We start from the raw sequence: 19,879 nt of genomic DNA on the forward strand, positions 1-19,879 counted from the left end.
TGAAAACAATGGAGTTACAACTTCTTACATATTTGAGTCCCTCTTGGAAACCAAAGCACCAAGTACTATGATGACATGTTGTGCTGTATCCAAAGCCATGTGTGCCAAAGTAGTCAACAGGTATATGTTCTGTCTGAAAGCAAAAAGATAGTCGGTCTGTCACTGTGGGGGGACTAACAGCGTCGGCATGTGTTTAACTAACAATTTATAAGCCATTACAATTTAAACCAGAAAAGGGCCAATATATGCATCTCAAGGTTTGCTTTGTTGGGTAACATTAGGACGTAGTGACAGGCAATACCAGGACTTAAGTCAACAAGCATGACACCTGTATCATGAGAGAATACCCCTTAGTCAAGCAACTGATGCTTAGAAAGGTAAGTGTCCACCCTTCAACGACCAAATTATTCCAATTATTTTTGAAATATTTACCCAAAAGAGCTTTTTGAAGCTGACCTCTAGTTTCAGGCTTAGCTGAAATATTTAAGCAAACAAAAAACGTGCCTATATAGACTGATTTAATCAAGCTACTGTTGAGAGAAAATTACTAAATTGCAGCTCTGTGTGAGGTCAACACATTTGCACTCTTGCTCACAGAGCTGAGAATAGCCAATACATAGCCATTAAATACAAGTTACACCTGGACTCCCCAGCTTAAAACACCATGGTTAAGACAACACACGGGTGAAGAGTAATGAGATGTTTGGCCAAACGCAATTTGTGATATCTATTACAATGTAAATTGAGTGTTTAAAGTTTCATATTTTTTTCGTTTCATTTGTCTAAACTATGAACCAATAAGAATGAGATGAGAACAGCTTCAGGGTGGATTACCCTTTAAACACTGAGCTGGATGGTGCACTGCATTGTAATGTTTATTTAAAGATGTATTTATGCATCCATTTTTTTAAGATGAAGTTGTCTTGAGTCCTGAAGTTTTCCATATAACATACAGGATGCCGTCTTAAATACAATGCAAACATAGTGAAATTGGTTTAAAAAAAAAAAAAAAACATAACATAACATACAAACAAAGCCTCAGACCATGAACAGTATACTTTTGAATTTGAAGGCAAGAAAAAGAGAGGATGTATTATTTTGAAGGGATCTGCATTTTGTTCCACTTTTGTCTTGGAGTTTCTTCACACACGTGGCTCTGGTCTCTCATCAACGAATGGCTATCAGTCCAACATCAATGAGTTTCTGTATCTTCTGAGCAATAACTGGATTCTTTAAGTGGCTGTGAATAACACAGAGAACAGGAATGAATATCATCATGAACTTCACACAATCACTGCAGATCTGCAACGTAGTGTTTGAATGCAGAGAAACTTACTCGCTAAGTGCCTGAGGGTCCTTCTGCATTTGCTCAAGGATCATGCGCATGGCTGGATCACTCATAATCTGCTGCACCTCAGGATCAGACATGGCCCGTTTCTTCACTTCCTCGGGGGTGTCGTTTCTCATAGTCTGACTGACCATACAGCGCTGCAAGCCCTCACTGGCTTCCTGAAGGTGGGAGAGGACATAAGATGTAAGAAAAGAAAAAAAAACATCTAAAACAAGTGGATTTTTCTTTCACTGTTATGTTACCTATATGTATAATAAAAACACCTATTCATAATTTCCATTTAAAGGTACACTTGGATGTACCACATTTTAGCATGTCTCATGCTGTGTCTCGAGTGCGTAAGAGCACTCAGAACTCGGCAATAAAAGCTTCTGTGCGAAAGCACAAAAGTTCTCAACAATCATCGATCCCGGCTATGTAACAGAGGGGGAGTGACCACCATCCAATTTTATGTTACACATAAAGTGTTCATTGCTCTCTGAGTAGCACTTCAAGCTATCAGTATGTTAAATAGGCTAATCTGCAATCTGTGATGAAACCACCAATGGTGCCACAAAACGCTGCCGTTAGTGTTAGCTCGGTAGTTCAGCCACTCGAACGTTGCATCCTCATTCCTGGTCAGTGAACAGCCTGCCAGTTCATTTTCACACTACACAGATACATAGTGTTTACAGTTCACTACATGAAGGTAGGTGTTTGTTTCCACTGAATTCCACATTTCCACATATCTTAACCCAAGGAGTGTCCTTTTAAATACCTTTGAGGAGGAGTCCAGCTCCAGAGCCTTCTGGTACGCATCCATAGCTTTAGTATAATCTTTCATGGCTTCCAGTGCAGCTCCTTTACGAGTGTAGCCCTTTACTGTGGATGGATCGTTTCAATTAGTCACATGGCTTGACTGAATTGAACAGAACATTTACCATTTTTCAAGTACAATGTTAAATTGTTATTAGTGTCTACTCACTGAAGGTGGGCTCAAGTTTGATGCACTCTTCACAATCCTGATAAATAAAAACAAATTATCACAGTCATCAATAATGTTCACTAAACATGAATAAGCACACATGAACAAACTCGTGGATGTTCTGTACCTTAAGGGCAAGCTGAAACTCCAGCAGCTTTGTGTAGCATGCGGCTCTGTTACTGAAGAGTTTGGCATCGTGGGGGTTTCTCTTGATGGCCTCGGAGTAATGTTTCATGGCTAAGGGGTAGTCTCCTACGGGAAGGAAAAGAAGAGTTTGTCTTTACATGTCTTCTCAAAGAATCAAATGACACCAAACACTACAACGGTTACACACCTTTCTGGAAGGCGTCATTGCCCTTGTTCTTCTCTTCCAGGGCTAAATCTGGGTTGATGTAGGCTAGTTTCTCCTGTTCCTTCAATATCTTCTCTGCCTGCAGAGCCAATTATAGTATTAGATGCAAGTAGTGGAGTAGTTTTATTACAGAGCCCAAAACAAGTAACAAATTTTAAAATTATGACGGTACTGCACCTGTTGACACTTCTTCAAGACATCAGGAGTGCGGTGCTCTGTCAAGCTCTTGTTGAAATACTGAACTGCTTCTTTGTATTTTTCCTGTTTGAAGTAGGAGTTGCCAATTCGAGCTAGGGCCCTGTAAACAGAAGGAGAGCAGACAACGTGTTATGTAAGAGTGATCCATCATTCTTATTTATCTAAAAAAAATAATAAAAATTTTTTAAAAATTACAATGTGAAAATCCCTCATTGAAGAAAGTGTCAATTTCTTCAAATTATTTTTGTGCATATTTGTGAGACAATAATAAATCTGAAAAATGACTGAGCTGAATGGACATTTGATTTGTATCCATAGTGAGAAGCAACAGAGCAACACTTCCACTTAGTGATTCATGTTTGGACAGTTTGGACAAATCCAAAGTAGTCCAAGAGTGACCTGTACAATTCTTCAGAAATGTTCATCAGATGGCCAGACAGCCTCAGTAACCCTTCCCCCCCCACACCTTGTCACAGTTTGCCCTCTCACAAAGACTCTAAATCCAAAATTGCTCCTGATGGTGAGCTCCTTGTATGGAAACATAAATGTTACCATTCAACATAACATACATACAACAAATGGCGTGTATAAATGGATGTGTGAGAGACAAACTGAAATAACCTGGACAAAAGTGATGTACTGTATGTGCAGCTGTTTAGCTCTCAGGAGTGGCTGCCTAAAAATGTCTCAGTACCTCACCTTCTATATAACAGAATACCAGGATTGATGTTCAGAACTACTATACAAACATTCATATTCTGATGACGTAAGACAACGCAACTGTAGCCAGATCCTTAGAAGTATGCATTTTCTATCCAGATTAAACAAAGTATATTTAAAGACCTAAACATTTGTCCTGAGTTCCATCCCCCAAAGGATTCTCTGAGTAGTAAGAAGAAAAAATCAGACATAACTCACTTTGCGATTTGTCTGTAGTCTTCTCGGTTCTCTCTGCCAACATCAATGGCCTTCTCACACAGCTCTCTGCACTTTTCAAAATCACCCTTCTCAAAGTACACAGCTGGAATGACAATAAAATGGAGAACATATTTAACAGAAACATCTGAAGTACATGTCAACACAGCTATTGGCTCAATATTTTAGTGCATCAATTAAATTTTTTTTTTAACATATCACATTTTTTTAATGACAGGGAACTCGTATATTTTGATAAATTTATGAAATTGTTTGTTTTGCTGGCATGTTTGTTAAAGGCTTCTAATAGTTTTACAAACAGTGACAACATGTACCTGACTGATTAGATATATAAGTCATGTTGGTGGGGTCGTGTTTAATGGCTTCTTCATAATGTTTCAGCGCCGTCTCAAAGTCCTTATTCTTGTATGCAGCATTTCCAAGTTCCTTCTCCTTCAGGGCCTGTTACAAGTTGGAAATAGAGGATTCCTTTTAATTAAGGGATAAATGAGAGGATCAAATGTGAAAGTTGCGAGCTAATGACATACCAATCTCTTGTTTTCAGGGAGGTCTTCTTCTTTAGGAGGTGGAGGCTGAGTCTCTTTGGGTTTGGGGGGAGGAGGAGGAGTGGGCTCCTCATCCTCTTCCATCTCAGAGAGGTTTAGTCCCAGCAGCACAGAGAGTGTGGTCATCACTCTGGGATCCTGCAGCTTCCTATAAGACAATCAGTCAAACAAATGCAAATCAAACAGTATTACGGGCTGGTGCACATTTCATTCACTTTACTGTACTTGTCTACTTTCCAGACAATACGAATGACAATGGGGCTACACACATTTCAGACTTGAGGCTTAGTCTCTCGCCTCTAATTTCCGACAGTTAAATATGTTGTTACAAACGTCATATTTCAGAAAAATCACATACGTGCCAAGCTCAGACGGCTTGTTCCTGAGCTGCTCGAGCAGTTCTCTGTAGCTGGGATCTGCTAACAGCTCACGGGTTCGAGAGTCACTTTCCAGCTTCTGATACAAGTTAGGCATGGCGAAAGGGTTCATCATGGTTTTCTCTGGGGAAGCAAAAGTTAATTTTCATTAGTGGTCACATAAGAGCATTCAGGATGCACACCCTGTCCTGCACCAGCTCTTCTCATTAACCACCACTACTTGTCTATGGTCTGAATGAATCACAACACAAAACCCAAGTGGGTCACTTACTCCTGTGAACATGCAGTACAATTTTACTTTGTCATTGCTGTCAGCAGCCATCTTCACACTATTTTCACATCAATTCGCTACTTTATCCGTAGTATAAAAGACATAACACATTGATGTGTACCTGCCAGTCGAGCCTCAATGTTCTGTAAACCCTCCTTTAGCTGCTGATTACTTGGCTCTTGTCGAATGCCCTCATGGTAAGTTGCTCTAGCATCCTCCAACCGGCCAAGAAATTCCAATGCTGCTGCTTTGCGAGAGTAACCCTGGTAAATAAAATTGAAAGAAGTTTGATTGCTTTGTAAAACTGAATTCCTACAACACTTGACAACACATTTGATGGCAGAACAAAGAATATCTCACTTTGCCCCAGTCAGGTTTGATCTTGATGGTTTGGCAGGCATCCTGGAGGGCGTTCTCATAGTTGCCTTTCTTGGCATAGGCAGCTGAGCGATTACTGTACAGCACATGGTTTGATGGGTCAATAGCCAAGGCTTCAGTGTAGCAACGTACAGCCTCGTCAATGTTTCCCGCACTTAGAGCCTTGTTGCCCTGGTCTTTCAATGCTGAAACCTGTGGCAGACAAACACATTTACAACGCAGCTCTAAAACTCTAAATGAACGTTTACACAAAAGCACAAGCACACAATCCTCAATATAGATCTGCCAGCACAGAATCCTTAACAGCTGCTACTGCCAGAAGTGAAAAAAGATTGATGACAAGTCAGCTGTTCATGTCACACAGATGGAGAAGGGACACAGAGAAAAAAAATGTTATTTCACTTTTTCCAAAGCAGATTTCATGAAGGTGCAAGTTACTATTAGGCAGCGTATGGTATTTTAGAGGAAGAGACCATTTTCCAAGCAACGTCTTACATGAGTAAGCATGGGGATGCTGGTGATGCAATCAGGGCGAGGCGGGGAATAAAAAAAAAATACAAAGATATAAAGTACACTCCTGTTGGCTGTCTGTTCCGGTTTGACAGGTTGTAACTTAACATTTCCACAGCATATAACAGAGTAGATTACAGACTGAGCAGAAAGGATTAACATGTTGGTCCCTACAATCACGCTCATTTGACAAATATGTTTGACAAGTATGTTAAGTATGTAACGCTAAGGGCGTTAATATTCTGATTGATGAACAATAACTGCTCATTGCCAAGATTTTTCTCTCCTGTTACCAGACCCAATCCAATCTGAACATCTTAAAATAAGTGAATACATAACAAGTAGAACTAACTTATAGTGTGAGTAAAGGCAGTTTGAAAGGAAAATACTAAATTAGTCAGCAAAACTACTGATGGTTAGTGTTACTGAAGACATGTATTAAGTGTAGCCTTCTTAGGGAACCAGCGTTGTATTCATAAGCATTAAAAGGGTGTATTACAACAACGCAGACTTTGAAAACTGTCAGCAAAGGGCGTGCACATTTGGTGTGTATATAAATGTTTAACTCTGATTCTGGATGATGGAGCATTAATTTGGATGCAGGCATCGGTGGATCCGAAATCCAAAAGACTAGTCAACATGCAGTCAACTCATCTTTATGAATTGAAGTTACTACAGTATGTGTAATTGTTATCCTCATACAACCACAACAACCATGGACATATCCGCTGTCCTCAGTGAAAATGAACTTTTTGAATATATTACACTATATATTCTATGACAGAAAACCAATCATCAAAGTATCTGTAGGGACACTGTGAGTGCATCCAGTCTGGTGTATAAAGTCTACTTTAATAATTTCAAATGTGAATAGTAATCAGTTGTAACATTAATATAAACTTTGTGAGAAGTAGAGCAAAACTGGCGGCAAAAGTAAAAATGTTCTCTTAGAGTGGCTCAACTTTTACGATGTAGAAATACTTAACTGAACGCGGCATCAACGCAATTATTGCCGTGCAGTGCCCCCTTTCGACATGTACCGTGCATGACACGTTTTGGCCTGTTATGCGTTATTGAGCAGAGTTTTTGTTTAAAAATATATTTAGTTTATCATTATCATTAACAATAATAATTAACTCGTAGTGTGCAGTCCCAAATAGAACATATTCGCGACACCAAACTGCAGAACATTGAAGTAAATGCGGCAGTTGACGACAAAATGCGGCTGTAGCCATGACAGCAGCGCCGTGTGCGTCTAGAAAGATCCTCCGGTCTGAGGAGCAGGTTGAAGCCGAGCAGAAAATACTCCTGCAGCTTCTGTTACCGACTGAACACCGCAGTGCAGACGCGTGGTCTTGTAACAATATTATTTTACAAAAGGATGCAATCGCGGCTTTTATTTGCCCTATATGACCCGTCCTCAAATTAATAATAGCGTTGACAATGTGCGGGAGTTAAATACGAGTATCTTGCCGGTGATTCGCGTGGGGGGCAGAGAAAAGCTTTCCAGTGATAAGGGACAGGTGACAGTGACAGACAACTTTTGCAAGCAACTCTGGGACGAGTACGTTGACAAACTGCCCCCACAAATTTCTTCTCACAAAAGTCTTATACCCTAGCTTAGCGGTTAGCTAGCTCTGAATTGGCCGCAGTCGTGCACAGATGATCATTTCGTTAATCTATCCAAGTTTGCCGTGGTTAGAATTCAAAGCCCAACTACGCTACAAATCGGTTGCTGTCAAAATATTCCGCGTTGATTAAAATCCATAAGCCCATCAGAGACCGCCTGCCGAATGGCTCATTAAGACCTCACTACCAGAGTGACGCTAAGCTAACAAGCTAGCAAGCTAATACTAGCAGTCAAGTCTCAGTATATAAAGACGACTAACTCCATCTACCTCCACATTATTATTATTGTAAAGAAAACTCAAAATGAAAGCCATCCATGGAAATCCATTGGTATTTGTTAACTATGTTGGTTTGGGAATAATAATTTCTAAAAGAGTTGCATGACACTCACTTTCTCCATGGTGCAAGCATGAGGTTCCTTCCAGAAACTACTGCGGACTAGCGCCTCCCCCTGAACAACATGCAGGTTGCCAGGTTGGGTAGTAGGAAGTCGGTAATCCGGGCTCAGATGTATTGAATGTTTCACCCGCTAGGGGACCATATATACCCCTGTTGCTGAAATTTCCAGAAGATGAGGGAAAACCCAAGACCATGTGTTACACAATATGCGTTGCAGGCTCTCAAAGTCACACAGAGTTGAGGGACTGACTATAAATATTGGAATTTGGTGTGAGTGGCCAAGTACAGTGTCTGTACCTCTTTAAAATACTTTTAAAAAAAAAATCTGAATGTCAGTGTAAATACAAAATAGGCATAACAATTGATAAAAAGAAAAAAAAAAACAGTACAAGCAGAGGTAACGAGTAGAAATGTCTGTTAAATATATAAGATTAAACAGCACTGTGTACATTTACATACAGAATAGTATAAGGAGCTCCAGTGACCAAAGCTTATTTCTCTGTTTAATAAATACATTGTTGGGATTTATGTCCATAAGTAATGATGACATGAACACATTTGAAACGAAATGTTGCATTTAAACACTATAAATATAATAAACATAATGTATATTAACTGTTCATTATTGTCATGAATATACTATTTTTGGGTGTCCTGAGTTGCCTACCAGGGGAGAATTGGGAACATTTAATATGAGTGTGATGAGCTGCACTGATGTTTCCTGGCTCTGCACTGTATTAGTCCTGAATGGAGGCCATCCGACTGACACCAGTGATTTTCTCTGCAGGCCTGTGTGTTGTAGTCTGTCCTGTTTAATGTCTCGCTCTAAACCTTTATTTAGCACCAACTCCAAGCCAGACAGACAGGGTTTGTGAGCGGAGAACAGACTGGATTACTGGAGTGTAGATGTGGATCAGCTGCTACTGCGGCATGTTGAACCACTGTAACTGGCACAGGTTCTCTGTTGGACCTTTTTGGGCCTTTGGATGTGTTAGACCTGTGATAGACTGGCTACCTGTCCAGGATGTAGCCTGTCTCTCGCCCCACGACAGCTCCAAGCATCCCCTGACCCTCCAGAAGACAAACAGTGACAAAAAAATGATGCTGTTGATACTGTTGACACTGTGCTGTTGAGTTTGGTGATATTGAGCAGTGCTGCAGGGCTTCTCCTGAAATCAATTTTCAGCTTTACAGTTTTTAGCATGTTCAGCTGCACATTCTTTGCATCACACCAGATGGCCATTTATTCAATCTCCCCTCAGCATGCAGACTGCTCACTATCCATGTAAAGGGAGAAGAACAGAGGAGACATCCCTGGGGGCATAACTGTTGTAGGATGTGGTGCCCATGTTGACTGAAGATCATATGACCCACTGGTTTAGCAAACTGCAGGAGGTCCTGTAGGGGGCCTGTAATGTCCTTCAGGTTGGTCTGTCTAAAGATTTCATGACCAGTCATTTAATCCTGTGATACACATGACTGGATGTGAGAATCTAAACATCTAACAATCTAATAAACAGATCAACAGACCTTTTATGCTTAATTTTTAGAGTTGTGCACACTGAAAACAATCATCACTCAGTACAGTATTAAATAGATAGTTACCTGTTGCTGAGGCCTGTCAGTCAGAGGCTCCAGTCTCAAGGTGCGAATGAGGTTGAAACTTCTTGGGGACAGAAGTTAACACTGTACTGTAAACTGATGGCAGATCTTAGTTAACCTGTTTTGTCAATTATGAAAAGCACAGAGCCCCAGTGGCTACCCTGCCAATTCTAATGTTTTGTGGCAAAAGCCAATCAAGGTCTACGGTGCCAGGCAGTGACAGGGCTGACTAAAGGACATCAAGTCCTCAGACCACCCTCGTAAAGTCTGTTTCTGATTGTTTGTTCAGGGACATTCACATCACTGTCCTACTGGAGTCATTTTGTAGAACTCTGGCAGTGCTCATCCTGTTTCATCTTGCTCTAAGGTGCAGATACTGGTCCTGTTGATTGGTCAAGGACCTTCTACAGCCCTGTCCAGCTCTCCTCTCCTGGAATCTCCTCCACACTCTTGAGAATATGCTGGAAGACACAACAAACCTTTTGGCAATGGTACATATGGATCTTGGAGGAGTTGGACTTAATTAGTAAAAAAAAAGAAAAAAAAAGTCAGATTCTATTATTGAGCAGCAAATATTGGAGTTTTACACACAAAAATAAACAGGTTACTGACTGGGCAATATCAATGGACTATCAAACCTATTGCCAATACTTACCTCCCTATTATCATATACTCACAATGTATGGATAGAGAACCCTGTGATTAAAGGGTCTTTGAAGATATGGCTACAGTTGAGGACAGGCCAGCTCTTTTTTTTCCCATGACAGCCCTTTTTTTCCAGCGCCTCTTTCAGACTATGCATTGCAGTGCTGGCATACAAATTATCTGGTGTTTCTCTGCAATTCATACACAGATGGCTTTTCTTCTTTTTAGTGAATAATATGCCATAATATACCCAATAACTATTTTTTCAGATATCTTCAGATATATAGCTTGGACTACTTCATGTGCCCTATGTTGATAGAGATGTTTATTTGAAAACTGAAAAATAAAGTTTTAATAAAATGTCAGAAATCAAGAGGAGGTAAAAAAGCTGCAACCACCTACTGCCATCAAGTTGCAGCCCTTCTAGTGCATCTGTTGTTAACTTAATTAACACCAAAGCAACTGAAAAGCCCTCTCTTCTGCTAAACAATATCCAAAAAGTTGAACTGACTTGATGATATGCTCTGATAGAAAGATTTGAGCAGTGTAAAAATAATAATTACATAAAATGTTATTCCATTTTCATGAAGAGATATCATCTATCTGTGGTCTTTGGTGCTTTATCGCTGTCTCTTCCAGACGAAAATGCGGAAAATGTAAGGACTGTGCTCATGGTAAAATTATATGTGCATGTGCAGAGTACTGGGAAAATGATGAATACCTTTGAGCTACTGAAGACCAAAAATATCTCCAATGTATAGGGGACCAGGACTCACCCAGATTTCAGCCACACCATCAATCCTGGTTCGAACCCATTTTGTATTAAAAAAAGACTGTGGGATGCTGCACGTGAACAGTTTCTTTGTAACAGAATGATCTGATCTCATAACATACAAACTCAAATTAAGTATGTTTGATTTAATTGTGTCACATTGAGTCATTGAACATATTTATTAGGAAGCACGGAAAAGCTGAAACTGTGAGGATGTTGCTTTCAAACCTGGAATGAGTGTAATGAAGTACACAGATTCAATGGTGATCCATAGTTTCTCAGTAGCAAATGATGTGGTGGAGACCATCCTGAATAAATCATTCATGCTTGCTGTTGCCATGGTTTCACAGGCCCAGAAAACACAAGACAGAGAAGCCAAGATCAAATAGTGGCCTTCAAACTCCAAGCGAGGATGTCACAGTCCCCATGAGGCTGAGATTAGCCTCAGGCTCTGTGCAAAACAAGAGGAAGAGCTGGTCCTCCTGAAGCCTTTGCCCCAGCCTGTACTTATATGTAGAATCAACTAAACAAGCTTTAGGTCATCCTCTGAAACACCACCAAGACTTAATCATGCAAGCACACCACAACAGAAATATAACAAATGACATAATATGTGACAGGCTTTAATGCACTGCATTTCTGTGATTAACTTTAGATGGGAATTTTGGGGTTTCCAGTTAAGCTAAGAGGATCTAACGGAGGATGAACAAGAGAAACTGACAGTTGTATGTGTGACTGTGATTTTAAATGTGTCATAGAGGCTTTGCTGACTGTTCATTTGTTCTCTATCTGACTCCCATCTCTATTTAGAGGGCTGATAGAGGTAGACAGAAAGTTCTCATTACATAAATATGCACACATTTTCTTTTATTATTATATATAACTTTTTGTCCATATCACCAGTCCTGAAATGTATCCTTCAGAGACTTGCTTGTCTGACTTGCTTTGTAATCCAATCCATACTTGTTGTGTTTTGCACACTCAAAACAATTCATAACCCTCTGTTATTGTGGCACGAAGATAGTAATGATGCAGCTATTGTGATCTTGGTCTATGACAGCACCTTTTTCTGTGTCCATTTATATTTCCAATATACAGTATAATAATCTGATGACAAAAGATAGTTTATGTAAAAAAAAAAAAAAAAAGGTTGATTCTAGCTGGTGCACTCAAGTTATTAAAAAATAATTAAAATAGGTCATTACTGGTTTAATATTCACATCAGTGTAAAGTGGAATTTAGATGATCAAAATGACAACTAAAGTAAATTCATATAGCCTAGTTGTCTGTGAAGGTTCTCAGTCATCCAGGTCATGGTAATCCAAAAAAGCGTTGAATAAGGTCAGCTGGACTTGTAGAATTCTACAAATCCAGCTGACCTTATTCAACGCTTTTTTTGGATATAGCCTAGTTATTTCACTGAATCGATATAGCTTATATTTTTCATTTTGCTTATTGGCCAGATATTATTAATGCCCCCATATGTCAACAAGAGGATGTGTACAATCCAGTTTGATCCATAGAGCTACATCAGTACCATCAGTAAGCATCATAAACAACCGAGCTAGTTTTGGGAACCTGAAGGCAACATCATCGGCCGACACTTTTGGCGCGTGCCTTTACAAGGTGCTGAACCTGAAACATCGTTTGTCTCTTTCTGTCTTTCCTTCATACTTTAACTAACAAAAATAGTAAGTAATTAATGAACCGTCTTCACAGAAAATCGTTTGAGGCAGCGAATTACTACCGGTGCCAATATTGTTATAAAATATTTATTTCCTGAATAACTCAATGAGTTGTAAACAGTTAAGGCCTTTAAGCTATCTAGCGCACAAAGCTAATGCTACAGTGAAGCTAATGTATGTCAGACTAGCTGAAACAGCCCACCACTGTTAAATGGCTTAATACTGAGTTATAGATTAACCGTGAACCGTGTCCAGCACCAAAGAGGAACGCTGTTATAAGGTCGTCCATCCCCTCTTTGTGTTTCCTCTCTTGAATTGACAGCACCGACCCACATTTGAATTAACAGTTAACTCCATTGTAAGCAACCACGATGATGAGACGTGAAGACTTTCCGGCCAGGCCAGCATCAGGTTGGTTAAAAGATATTTCTGTCACAAAAGTGCCCTTGTTTCGTAGTATTATGTTTGTACTGCTGTCAGTGAGTATTTAATTGCCTGAGCAGGGTGTTTTGTGTTTCCTCTGCTGTCTCCGCCAGGCAACTTCTCTGTGCCGCTTTTCAACCAGAAGAAACGACACAGGGTCCCTTTGACATCTGTTCCCTCTGAGCATGAATTCTTTTCCCACAGTGACTACACAGCAAGCAGCAGCTCATCCCTCACCTCTTCAGGTGCGGTGCTCCACTGTTCGTCACTAGGGGGCATTACACCCACAGGAAAAATATAAATTCCCTTTATCTCGTGGGCGTTGATAATAAAAAACACAATCTCTACTTGCATCATACTTTTGAAGACATGAAGCTTGTGCAATCACTTAACTGAGAAATAAATGGTATATGGTCTTGTATTTGTATGGTCTGACTTTCTACCTCTTGGTACTGCAAGCGCTTCACAGCCTCAATCACACGTCTACCCATTTGTTCACATGCACACACGTTCATGCACAAGTGTTAAATACTCAAATCAATTTGGGGCTCAGTGTCCAGTCTAAGGGCACTTTGGCATGTGGACCATACACTAGGGATCACACAGCTAACCCTCTGGTTTGTGGACAACCCACTCTACCTCCTGAGCCACAGCCACCACATTTTCTGTATAGGATGATACTAACATATTCATTCGGGGCTACAGAGAATAGAGGCTTCTTTTCCTAAGCTTTACCTTTCCTCAGATACCTATGGATGTTACCAGGCCTCAGGACCCTCACCTCCGAGCCACCACTGGGACAGAGAGAACATCCCACCATCTGCTCCACCCCAGCTGTATGGCAGCAACAGGCCCGCTCCTGGTCGTGCCCCTACAATGAGAGCCTATGATCCCATGCCACATCCGTATAAAACTGAAAGCAGAAGGTAGGTTTTGATGCCTGTCCTGTCCTGCAGGACAGCTACAGTCAAACATCCAAGCTGTTTATATTGATATGATTGTTTGAGCCCCGTTTTAACGCTACGTTTTGGTTCGTCTAACAGAGGCGACATATAAAATCATATAGCAGTTTTGCTAATTTTGTCATCTCAAAGGTTTAAAAAGAGAGTGTGACATGATTTGTGTTTAGCGTGTGTTGAATTTTATTCTATTCTATTTTTTTTTTTTTTCAGCTCCATGATGGGACAGCCAAGCAACGTAGTCAGACAACAGGACTCCAGCTCCAGTGTTAATTGCAGGCAGAACAAATATCAAGCCCCTCGTGGCAGCGAGAGTGCACAGAGCAACCCAACACCCCTCACTAGGTTGTCCCAGATGGGTCAGAATTCATCTCACAGACCAGCCATTCCCACTCATCCAAACTCGCAGCAGTCTAGACCAATTCCTCCCACTGTCACCCCGCCCAGGAGGCCCTCTGCTCCCGCTGTGCAGCCTCAGAGCAAAACCTGGAAATTTACTAACACTTTTGGGTCACAAGGATCTTCCTTTGAGGGAAAAACGAGTGCAAAGCAATCTCAAACCGTTCTACCAACTCAAACTCAGGTAGAAATATTCTTTGAAAATATTTTTTAATAAATCACAAGCGGCTCCCTATGTTTCATCCTGTTGTTGGTGATCATTGCAACATCTGTGCTCTTCTTCTGCTGTCCTCAGAAGAAAACATTTCCAAAGAAGCCCGCCATCGATGCGTCACTGAGGATCTTGACTGCAGTTATTGATGGCATGAGACACTGGAGCCAGTTTAAAGACAAAGTGTCGTACTTGTTTGAGATATTCGGTGAGTTGATTCTCAGCTGATGTTTGTTGTCTATGGAGCGGGCCATTATAGTCCCATTAATCTGACAGGATGTGCCTCTCCCTCAGCTACTCTAGACTCTGCGGTCACGCTGGGTCGCTACGGAGCCAAGAACTTCCTCATGAGGGACGGAAAGGAGGCTGTGCAGTGTGTCTTTTATGAAAATGTGAGTTGGAAGGAAAAAAAATCAAATGATCGCATCTTGAGTTTAACAAAGTTTAATGTACATTTGAACACAACAACTTGCTCTGACTCTCCTTAACTATACATGTTGCTTTGTGTTGGTGTGTATGCACTGTACGCATATTGAATTTAGAGGCTTTCACATTGGAAATTTAAATGTCAAAATACACTGGTGCAAATTAAAACAATAAAATAGCACTTCAGTTCGTCTTAATCTTTATTTTTCTCCCCCGTCCAACAGGAGCAGGTGCTGCCGCGTCTCATCCGTGGTCAGGTCTATCGCTGTGTTGGTAACTATGACCGCAGCAGAGATGTCCTGACGTGTGTGTCTGTCAGGCCTGGTCAGACCTCAGAGCTAAGGAATTCTCAGGAGGTTGTGAAGGCATGTGACGCTGAAATGAGGGTGCTGGTCAGGTCGCTCAGTGAAGTGTGAGCAGGAGTAGGTATCTTCAGCACAATAAGAGTGACACAATGTTATCGTTGTTTTACAAGTAGTTCTTGACCTGTAAAAGTCGCCGTTTCTGTTTGCAGCAGTTAAATTCCTGTTCTTTCTATGAGGTTTTTGCACTTATTTTTGTGCCCGTATAAAAATTGTTGAACCAAAACCTTAACGGAAAGTCTGTTCATCATGAAACATAACTTTAATGATTTATGAAATGTTTTTATTACAAAGAAAATTCACAGAACAGCGAACATTGTTTAGGCGTCAGTCCAGGTAAAGCAAACACGATGAGGTAATATCTGAAAATATATCTTTGAAAAACGGGGCCGCTAAGAATAACATGTGATATCAAGGACAGTTAGTTTATTTACAGTAAAACATCACAATGGAAAAAAACAATAGTTCTACACTACCAAAACAGTTTCACCAGTGCTGAGACTTTACACACGATGGTTCAACAAATAGGGGAATAAGTTGAGTGCAGTCACGCCAGTCATTCCCACACAAGCACAGTATGAGGTCCAATACAATACCAACAGTTCTCTCCTGATCTTCTTTCAAATCTGGCAACCAGTCATTTTGTTAATGTCAGGACATGTCATTATGGGAACCCAAATTTGGGAATTATTTAAAGTTTAACCCATTAGTAAAATCCAACCCATTATTAAACACGAATACGCACAGAAACAGCCACTAGAAAAGGGTCGAGCTTGATGAGATTGGCAGTGTACAGGGACAGTAAGTGGAGACGCAGACATTTTGTCCTTGGAACGTGACAGGAACGGTGCCAGCGCTAAGAAGGAGGAATGGGTTGACAAAAACACACCAACACATTAGCTAAGAGGAGCAAATTAGTCTAAGGTCTTGTTTTACACATATGTCAATAATGCATCAGTAGCTTAGGTTCAGTTTGTACATCTCTCTCCTCTACCGCTCATATTCTAAATGACAAAGGAGTCACTGTGTTAGCTGCATGTCACAACCTTTTTAAGTAGAGCAATTTGTGTGATTTGTCTCTTTTAGATAATTGGTAAAAATGTCTCAGGGCATAATTGAACGCATTGCTTTCCTTTTTTTCCCCCCATCTCTCTGGCAACATCTCAAAGGATTCAAAAACATCATTTTTTTCCCTCCAGAATATTTCCTCAAGTTAATGAGATCATACTGCATCGAGTACAGGAAAAACACTTTACCGCTGAGAGGAAAAAAAAAATGTAATTAAAAACAAATCACATCACACAACAGGGTCCACAGTTTTCAGCAGAAAAAAGATGATTACCTGATGTTTGTATTAAACACTTGTCTTGATTATGTTAAAAGGCACAAGTTGGTCAGATCTCGTTTAAAATCTAGATCAATTGTTTTGAGCCCATTTGATTATGCATTTTTTGACAAAATTCCTACATCTCCCTGCCTTTTGCAATCCTTTTTTCCTGAATTAGAGTGTTAGTATTGTGTGTTGCAGACAGAAAAATAAGCGAGTTACATTACACAAACAAATCATGGAAAAAAAGACTGAGGGATGCAGTGTCCCTGCAACTTTTTTTTTTTTAACAACACCGCTCTGAAACTACTACTCATTATGATCAACTTCCTGGTTAAAGAAGAGACAGATTTCCATTTGTCCTCTCGGCAGGTCTGATGCTGTATCTGTCGTCCTATTTTTTTATTTTTTTTTTTGCGACAGTTAAATGAAAATGTCTTTTGACTCTTACTGGTTCAGTTTCTGGATCAGAGAAAAAGTCAGAAGGACAAAAAAAACCTTCGTCAGAGTTCTCTTATCAATGCTTTGAAACCACAAACATCTGTTAAATCCACGCTATATTTACAGTCCAAATGCCCCAGATGCAACTCCTGTAGCGTCAGATGAATTTTCTTCCACTGTTCATTTTGACTCTCTCGTCAGTCACACTGCCACATAATATCATGCTCCCATTCCCGAAGTGCCGACAAATTCCAGTCTGTTTGGAATGTTACATATGTTGAATTATTTCCGATGAAAAAAACGTAAAACTCAGGAAAACCCTTAACTTTTTAGCAAGCGCTTGTGGTAATTTTCTCAGGTTTATCAGTCTTTGTGTCATCCCACTGCACCATCTCCAAAACATACAAGAAGAAAACAGATAAACTCATGACATGATCGTTACTATAACATAAGACATTCCATTTAATTAACAGAACTGGAAATAATTACACAACAGATGCAGGAAGACGGTGTTTTGCCGTTGTAGCGTCAGCTCTAGGGTTCACTGAGTGGGGCTTCCCAAGTATTATAAAAAACACGATGCAGGACATCAAGCCCAGGTTAGCAGGAGTGGTCAGGGCGGGGCGGGGGACACAACTATAACAGCGTGGGCAAAGGGGTCGGGGACAGCTGCTCCTTCGGTGCGTATTTAGCAAAAAAGGGCAAGAAGACGGTGAGCATGACTCCGACTATGGCCAGCATGTAGCCCCAGCCGATCTGGCACTCGCCCGCGTAGTAGATGTCAGAGTCTCCGCAGAACGAGCGGACCAGCGACGAGTTCAGGCCGAAAGGGTAAACCAGCAGTCCAGCAGCCATGATGAACACTGCAGAGAAAATACAAGACAGAGTCTGTTAGACGGGTAACAATACACTCGTATAGATGAAAGAAATACACAAGATGAAAAATCTGTTGTTTATTGTGTTCCTTTCAAAGATAAAGTCTTCCCGTTTATGAAATCCAACTAAAGTTTGCATGACTAGATACAGTAATCAGGCATAACATTATGACCACCTTTGTAATATTGAGCCTGGTCTGGTCTAGGTGGATGCTACATGTCTAAGATCACATAAATGTGAGAAAAAAACGTTTCCTTGTCACTTCACTGAACCCTGAAACATTCTAATGTCAAGAGACGTACGCACTGTATCCTTCCAGGTTTGCCAACTGAGTGCCACTTGGTGGCAGTAGAGGTTTGCAGAACCTCATTCAAGAGTCCAGCGCCAGCGCATAAATACAATACATACTAATAAAATGTAATATTCACTCAGATGATTTGTTGCGTTGTGTGACATGTATAAAAATAAATCTTGACCTAGATTGTTTTATAAGTCCTAGAGTGGCGGAGCAGATATTCTAATGTATTAAACAACAAAAGCAAAGACGACCTTCTAATGTGAAATGATTCACGTCTCCGTGAACCCATTCGCACTCCTCGTTTCAAACTCCTGAGCTTCATATAAAATAGTCTCCCCCCCTCACCCCACCTTGCACCTCTGAAGCAATCTGTTTTCTCAGACACCATCCTCAGCCCCCATGCAGCCAGAGAGCAACTCTCTCTTACAAATTGAGTCAAGTCTCCCTGCCCGTACTGCCAAGCAGTTATCGACTGCGCTACAGGCTATCATTGGTGCTCTTAGTCATTCTGAGTGCTGGCTGCATTTCCACTACAATTCTAGATGTCATAGCTGTTTTAGCAAAGGTTACTGGAAAGGCTTGACTCTTGGTAGTGAGAAGCTCTTCCAGAAAAAAAAAAACAAAAACAAACAAACATATCTTTCATTACGCTGTATCGATTTCACGACTGGTCAGTGTCCCTACTTTCAAGGGCGGAATTTTCGCAGTGAATGGGAAACGGCTCGGATGAGAGCTGCGGCGCAATAACTGTACGAGTGCGAGATCAATGGTTTGTGTGGGCAGCGAAACAGTAACAGTCAAACGAGGATGAGGAGAAAGAAAGCTTTCTGTGATGTTCTAGTTACACACTTGGTGCTTTGGGAATTATTGTTAGGGCAAAAACACAGTATAGTGGGGAGGATATAAGAAGAATGAAGGAGTTCAAGAGAGACGTGGTGTGGTTTTCCTAGCTTGCTGTAGCAGCCTATCTCTCTGTGGAGTTTAGTAAAGGCCTTCCTCTCAGCTTTGATGATCATAACCCTGCATCCAGCTTCCCCAGCTCTCTGAGTGGCTCTATGCTTTATCTGCAAGGGCCCAACGTCTCAGAACTCACTGCCTAATGACAATTTAATGACCTTCTTTATCAAACTATCCTCAGCTTTTGTGGAAGAGACACACACGGCCGTGCTTTTCAGTCCAAGGCCGCTTCCCTACAACACTGATGTGATTAGCAAATTTAAAGTTAACCAAAACCGGGCACATGATCAGCAGCACGGCATAACCCTAAAAAAAATAATCAATAAGAGAATGAAATCCAGGCCGCAGCGTCAGGTAAGAAGGGTGAGGCCTGGATTTTATCAGTCAGACCAAGACGGCGGTCGTCTGGATCAGATAAGGCGCAGCTCGGGCCGAATGGATCTCTAGAATATATCTAAGCCTTTAATGAGAGGAGAAGTGCTGAAAAACTGTAACATCGACCTCATATCAGAAGCTAACTCTCAAGGATCAGTTTTATCCTTCACATCTAAAAGGGGTGAAATCAAACCAAAACGCGTGCACGTGT

The 19,879-nt window shown here is 40.8% G+C and overlaps 3 protein-coding genes across 5 annotated transcripts in view; 1 reads left to right on the top strand and 2 right to left on the bottom strand.

Moving 5' to 3' along the window:
- Positions 1–857: 857 nt before the first annotated feature.
- On the bottom strand, positions 858–8,048 carry stip1 (stress-induced phosphoprotein 1). Its single transcript, XM_047606341.1, has 14 exons — positions 7,903–8,048; positions 5,355–5,564; positions 5,116–5,257; positions 4,705–4,846; positions 4,329–4,494; positions 4,116–4,242; positions 3,784–3,886; positions 2,845–2,965; positions 2,650–2,746; positions 2,443–2,567; positions 2,316–2,352; positions 2,109–2,212; positions 1,337–1,509; positions 858–1,240 (listed from the first exon to the last, which is right to left on the bottom strand). Exons 1-14 carry the CDS (start codon positions 7,909–7,911, stop codon positions 1,168–1,170), a joined length of 1,629 nt encoding a protein of 542 aa, XP_047462297.1. The 5' UTR covers positions 7,912–8,048; the 3' UTR covers positions 858–1,167.
- A 4,457-nt stretch (positions 8,049–12,505) lies between these two features.
- Positions 12,506–15,626, top strand: LOC125021228 (spermatogenesis-associated protein 22). 2 transcript variants are annotated; one of them, XM_047607203.1, is made up of 8 exons: positions 12,506–12,620; positions 12,937–13,025; positions 13,151–13,282; positions 13,783–13,963; positions 14,210–14,579; positions 14,691–14,814; positions 14,901–14,998; positions 15,257–15,626. In XM_047607203.1, the coding sequence occupies exons 2-8, from the start codon at positions 12,986–12,988 to the stop codon at positions 15,446–15,448; spliced, it is 1,137 nt and encodes a 378-aa protein (XP_047463159.1). In that variant the 5' UTR covers positions 12,506–12,620; positions 12,937–12,985; the 3' UTR covers positions 15,449–15,626. The 2 variants fall into 2 exon arrangements, with proteins under 2 accessions (XP_047463159.1, XP_047463160.1); XM_047607204.1 differs by having other exon boundaries at positions 14,694–14,814.
- A 172-nt stretch (positions 15,627–15,798) lies between these two features.
- The window catches only part of LOC125021229 (transmembrane protein 211), a 93,335-nt gene continuing 89,254 nt past the window's right edge, over positions 15,799–19,879 (bottom strand). For both annotated transcript variants that reach the window (XM_047607205.1, XM_047607206.1), the window contains exon 4: positions 15,799–18,025. In XM_047607205.1, the coding sequence (XP_047463161.1) occupies positions 17,799–18,025 (227 nt within the window). In that variant the 3' untranslated portion in view covers positions 15,799–17,798. The remainder of the gene's footprint in view (positions 18,026–19,879) is intronic.

Source organism: Mugil cephalus, chromosome 15 (genome assembly GCF_022458985.1).
Source record: "Mugil cephalus isolate CIBA_MC_2020 chromosome 15, CIBA_Mcephalus_1.1, whole genome shotgun sequence".
Classification (NCBI taxonomy): domain Eukaryota; kingdom Metazoa; phylum Chordata; class Actinopteri; order Mugiliformes; family Mugilidae; genus Mugil; species Mugil cephalus.